The sequence below is a fragment of the Myotis davidii genome, unplaced genomic scaffold (genome assembly GCF_000327345.1).
Source record: "Myotis davidii unplaced genomic scaffold, ASM32734v1 scaffold79, whole genome shotgun sequence".
In the NCBI taxonomy this organism is placed as follows: Eukaryota; Metazoa; Chordata; class Mammalia; order Chiroptera; family Vespertilionidae; genus Myotis; species Myotis davidii.
In genome coordinates, this window is record NW_006294339.1 from 3491841 (window position 1) to 3497426 (window position 5586).

At 39.5% G+C, this 5586-nt stretch overlaps 1 protein-coding gene across 2 annotated transcripts in view; it reads right to left on the minus strand.

Moving 5' to 3' along the window:
• The window catches only part of USP24 (ubiquitin specific peptidase 24), a 97319-nt gene extending 92062 nt beyond the window's left edge, over positions 1-5257 (minus strand). The window contains exons 1-2 of one of the 2 annotated variants that reach the window (XM_015566967.1): positions 5177-5257; positions 3145-3212 (exon numbers count right to left, since the gene is read on the minus strand). In XM_015566967.1, coding sequence (XP_015422453.1) covers positions 3145-3177 — 33 coding nt within the window. In that variant the 5' untranslated portion in view covers positions 3178-3212; positions 5177-5257. Of the gene's footprint in view, positions 1-3144; positions 3213-5176 lie in introns of those variants that run through there. The other variant, XM_015566965.1, reaches the window with a different exon arrangement.
• Positions 5258-5586: the final 329 nt, after the last annotated feature.

Here is a 5586-nt window from a genome sequence, read left to right on the forward strand (position 1 = left end):
ATCTGGTTTGTTTCGGTTCTGTAATCAAAACTGTATCAACTCCAGCTCTGAGATCCCGGGTCGCTAAAAGCAGGTTTCTGGAGTTTTGTTTCGCTTCTATATTTGTTACAATGTTCAAACTGCAGGCTCAGAGGCCGGCAAGGCAGGCGGGGAACATTGGAGTCCTCTGTCACTGAAGCAAGCAAGCCTCATGTTCAGTTTAAGCTGCCTGGCTGCTGGCTGCCATCTTGGCTGGCAGTTAATTTGCATATCGCCCTGATTAGCCAATGGGAAGAGTAGCGGTCGTACGCCAATTACCATGTTTCTCTTTTATTAGATAGGATGGTAAATTGATACAGTGATTTCATGTTTGTATAAGATTTCCCTTCAGAGAGAAAATACAGTGCAATAAAAATTTAATCGTGGCCACATTAACAAGCTCTTAACAAAAGCAGCCTAAGAGAGCTCAAACTTCTTTAGCTGCAGAGGAAAAGAAAACCTCAGTTTCAGATTTTTGACATTCCAATTAGTTGCACTATTTGCTCAAATGAGCAATAATCATAAGACCGATTTTTATATAAACCAAGGAGTGTTTTTTTGCTTGCCTATATAGTCTTCTTATATTTAAAAGTTAAAGCAGCAGAGATTAACATTTGAGAAGCTTCATAGTGACAATAACAAAAAAAAGTAGGTGGATTAAGCACTATTCCCTCTGTTGCCACCTCAAGTATTCAATTTTTAATTGGAAAATGAAGTTCTGTCTTCCAGAAGAGATGGGCAGGGACAGGCAGCCCCTGGTGGGGAAGATGCATACCTGTGCACTATGGCTACACCTACATTTCCCCCCTCAATATACTAGTAAAGAATCCAGGCTGGCCTGAAGGAGTAAGGTGAAGAAAGCAGAAATGACAACCAAGCTCCTTTTGTGCATCTTATTCATACAAGTGCTTATGAATTACTTATACCCTTCTAAAAAATTTGAGGCAGCTTATAAGAAAACCCTAGAGAAGTGGGTTAGAAGGAGTCATCATACCAGAAAACACAGCTAAGGAAACCAAGACCAATTATATAAAACACTCCGAGTTTCCCAGCAGCCAAGTCTAAAGGCACACAGAATTCTGTAGCTCTTCAGTTTAATAAAGGAAAGCATGCCTTGGTGATGGGAGGAGAATCTTTTTTAAAGTTCTAAACACTAAAGAAATTTAACAGGCATTTTTACATAAACAACCATGAACAATACAACGCAGGGTGCCCGTGTGCTCACAGTTTTACAGAGAAACCCCCAAACAACCCCCTGATCATTTGTTATACTAGTACCAACAGCTGAGGGCATAATATAAAACAGTCCTCTGAAGCATCTCTGTATAGAATTAGAGTATTATATTCCAAAAATGCAACTTGCTAGGAATTGACAGGGTTCTCTGGATCTGGAGATCATCAACCTAAAGGTCCTTTCCTTATGCTAATAAATCCTTTCCATAACTGAAGAAACTTGCATTTTTCTGTCTCTGTAAATGTAGGCATGTATTATACTAGAGGCCTGATGCACAAAATTCGTGCAAGGGGCTCGGCCCTCGCAGCTGAGGCAGGTTGCCTCTGTGGCTTGCCTCGGCCCTCACAGCCCTGGCTTCATCCAGAAGGACATTGGGAGGGTCTTTTGGCTGTCTGGTTTAATTAGCATATTACACTTTTATTATTATAGATGTCTCATGGTTTGTTACACTACTACCCTGATTCTTACAAGAATTTTTAAAAACTTAAAATAATTTTAAACTACAAATTGGTCGATGAATTCATCCAAAATGAAGATAAATTCTCATTGCAAATAATCCCTAACTGAATGACAATTTTATTTTTTAAATATATTTTTAGTGATTTCAGAGAGGAAGGGGGAGGTAGAGAGATAGAAACATGAATGATGAGAATCTTTGATTGGCTGCCTCCTGCATACCCCCTACTGGAGATGAAGTTCACAACCCAGGCATGTGCCCTTGACCAGAATCAAACCTGGGACCCTTCAGTCCACAGGCTGATGCTCTATCCACTGAGGCAAACCAGCTAGGGCCGAATGACAATTTTAAAGATTTCTTCCCTTTTTCAAAGACGAAGCTATTTTTTGTTCCTATAATTAATTTTGTTATTTTTTAAGTCGTGAATCAAAGGAGATTCTATCTGTCAAGATGCAGATGAGAATAACAGTTTGCAAATGAACAGTTTATTTCACTGGGTTTAAATTTTACCCATCTGTAGTTGTAGTGATTTACTTGCATGAGACAAAAATGGTTGTGAAAACCCAGAAGTACCAGACAGCAGGAGACTCGTTTATTCTTTTTTAAAAAAATATATTTTTATTGATTTCAGGGAGGAAGGGAGAGGGAGATATAGAAACATGAATGATGAGAATCATCGATCGGCTGCCTCTTGCTCTTCCCCCCACCAGGAATCAAGCTCACAACCCAGGCATGTGCCCTTGAACAGAATCAAACCCGGGACCTTTAGTCCACAGGCCAACGCTCTATCCACTGAGACAAACAGCTAGGGCTCATTTATTCTTTCAACAAAGATTTACTAAATCTTTTCTTTGAGCTCAGCACTGGCTACAGGCTGGGAAAAACTACAGTGTCTACGACATTGCCCCAGTTCTTGTGGGAATTCAGGACTCATCCTGAAAAGGGAATCTTCCTTCCTTAAGTTAGAAAAACAAGTCCTGTGGTCTCCTATTATCACTTTATCCCACACAGATGCTGTCATCCGCATGTCATTCTGCCAGCAAGAATACTCAATTCAGTCAAACTTTCTGTAGTTTAAAACATCTGCTTCCACCTCAGTAAAATAAGTATAAAATGGCTTGTATTCTGATAAATATTATCTTCCTAAGTGCCACAATCCTTAGTTTAGTAAGATGTCTAATTTCCTAGTATAATATTTTAACCTTAACAATTAAATAGCAGAAGTGATAGTCAACCAAAGACATGTGCAAGCAATTAAATACAAAAGAAGCAAATCATTTATAAGCCCCAAATTTACAGCTACTTTTTTCATATTAGAGGATTCCTCAGTTGAACAAGATTCATAAACTGGTCTCACACATAAAAAACTAAAACAAAAAGCCTGTTCAACTTCAACCCCAGCACAAAATAAATCAGCTGAGCACATACTTCTTACCTTTTTAAATGCTTCAGGCATACACCTATCCATAAATCTTTTACAATTCTCATCAGACTCGGAAAGACCTTAGTAAAATAAATGAAAAAATATGCCTTAGATTTTTAAGTAGTTTGTAGAGACCATATGTACCATTTCAAATTCATACATCTGGAACTATTTATGATAGAAAACTTGATTCTTAAGGGATTATTAAAAGCAGAATGTATACATTCTGATGAAGGAACAGGCTGAGAAACAATCACAGTATTAATTTATTTATTAGTACCACAATATATTTATTTTTACTTATTATTAATATACACTTGTTAAATAGTATAATAAATAAATATTAATTAGAACTGAAATGGCTGAACTTATGTTTCCATGTCAGAGTAACTTCAAATGACCTGATTAAATCGTAATATGTAAAAACCCAGGGTCCGTAAGCCCTACCGAAGGCTCAACTGAACACCGAAGTCAGTCCTGCAGTCAGTGCTCTGTTGCTGTGGTGACCCAGCACTGACTGCTGCGGGTGTGGGCACAGCGACCCAGCACTGACTGCGGGAGGAGGCTGTGGATCAGGCCCAGAGAGAGAGGCAGGGTCTGATCCGCAGCTTCCGTGGCAGCTGTTGATCAGCCCTTGCCTCTCCTCTCCAGGCTTCGCCAGTAGCCGTGTCACTCTCTTCTTCTCCGGGTCTCCGCAGGGGCTACTGATCAGCCCCACCTCTCTGATCAGGCCCAGAGATAGGCCAGAGATGCTGACTGGCATAGGAACAGACCAATCAGAACCAAATCTGGGTGAACTGTGAGGAGCCAATGGCTGCCTAGGAGGCAGAGCTTTTGACGCTGACTGGCATAGAAACCGACCAATCCGAACCAAGTTAGCTGGCACGGGAGGGCCATTGGGGGCGAGATCAGGCTGGCAGGAGAGGGTAGTTGCGGGCAAGATCAGGCTGCCAGGGGAGGGCAGTTGGGGACAACCAGGCTGGCATGGGAGGGCAGTTGGGGGCAATATCAGGCTGGCAAAGGAGGGCAGTTGGGGGTGAGATCAGGCTGGCAGGGGAGGGCAGTTAGGGGTGATCAGGCAGTCAGAGGCAGTTGGGGGCAAGATTAGGCAGGCAGGCAGAGGCAGTTAGGGACGTGCACTGGGCCACTTGTAACTAATAAAACCAAACACTACTTACCGTTACTTTCCTAAACAGCTCTATAAAATATAAATATTCTCAATAAATGCCAAAAATCACTCTTCTTCCTTAAAACAAACTGATTAACTGTGTAACAAAATGCACAGAAGGGTGCCTGGCACACAGTAAGTGATAACTTGCTAAGTGAATGCATGCTGAACACATTTTCTTTTTTCGGAACCACTGCCTATCACAGTATCTACATCCTAATAGGCACTTAATAAATGTTGCTGCTGAAAAGCCAGTAATAAACGTACCAGAAAATTGCCCATTAGGATTAAATCTAATCCTGTGAAAACATTTCCTACCTACTAATGTGCCTCATATTTAATCATGGAGGTAAACTATGCACACTTTTAATAAGGAGGAAAAAAACCACATAACAGTGGCCCAATTCTTACTTTACAATTGAATTCAATACGAAAAAGAAATTATTTTCTCCTTAAAACATACTATAGAAGCTTCCTTATATTGACACCCATTCTTCCAACTTAGTGTTATTTTATTACTCTACTAGTTTAATATTTGTAAAGCACTTAAGACAGTGCCAAACACGTAAGTACAAAATGTCTGTTAAATAAATATTACCTTCTCTTAAAAAAATAAAAAGCCAATGAATTGGGACCTTTAAAATGCTCCAAGCTTCTGTGGAAAAGTTAATTTCAATTTATAAGTTTTTTCAATTATATTTTAAAGAATCTTACACTCTATTGGAGCTGGATGAAAACAGTTGATTTAATTCAAAGCTTTAAATATTCCACAGGGGATAAGCAAAGAATAGAGTAAATGTTCTAAGATTATAAAGTCAGGTCTCTTATTAAAAAACAAAAAAATCTGCTCACAAGTTCTGAAGTCTGAAAACTTACCAAGTCTTGCAAGGTAGGTAGACGCCAACAAGCATTTTCCTAGCGATTCTTCTCTCTTGTAAGGGATGGACCAATGATCAGTCAAAACACGGCTTTCCAGTTCATATAAGTTTGTTGTAGGGAATTCAATTCCTTCCCCTGAGCAGTTTCCATTTTCATCATTCTTCTGACAAATAGGGATTATGGTAAAAAAAACAACAAAACCCAACAGTGACTACTTTAAATTTTTTTTTATTTAACACTGAGCAGATGCTTAATCAATAGAAGCTAATAAATAATACCAATAGTGTAGATTCCAAATTTCTTTCTCATAATTTGAATTTAATGATAGAGTTCAGTGGTGACAGTAACAGCTATCGTGGGAGAGTATGGAAACCCTACTGGTGTCGTGTCAGGAGTGAGCCAGTGGT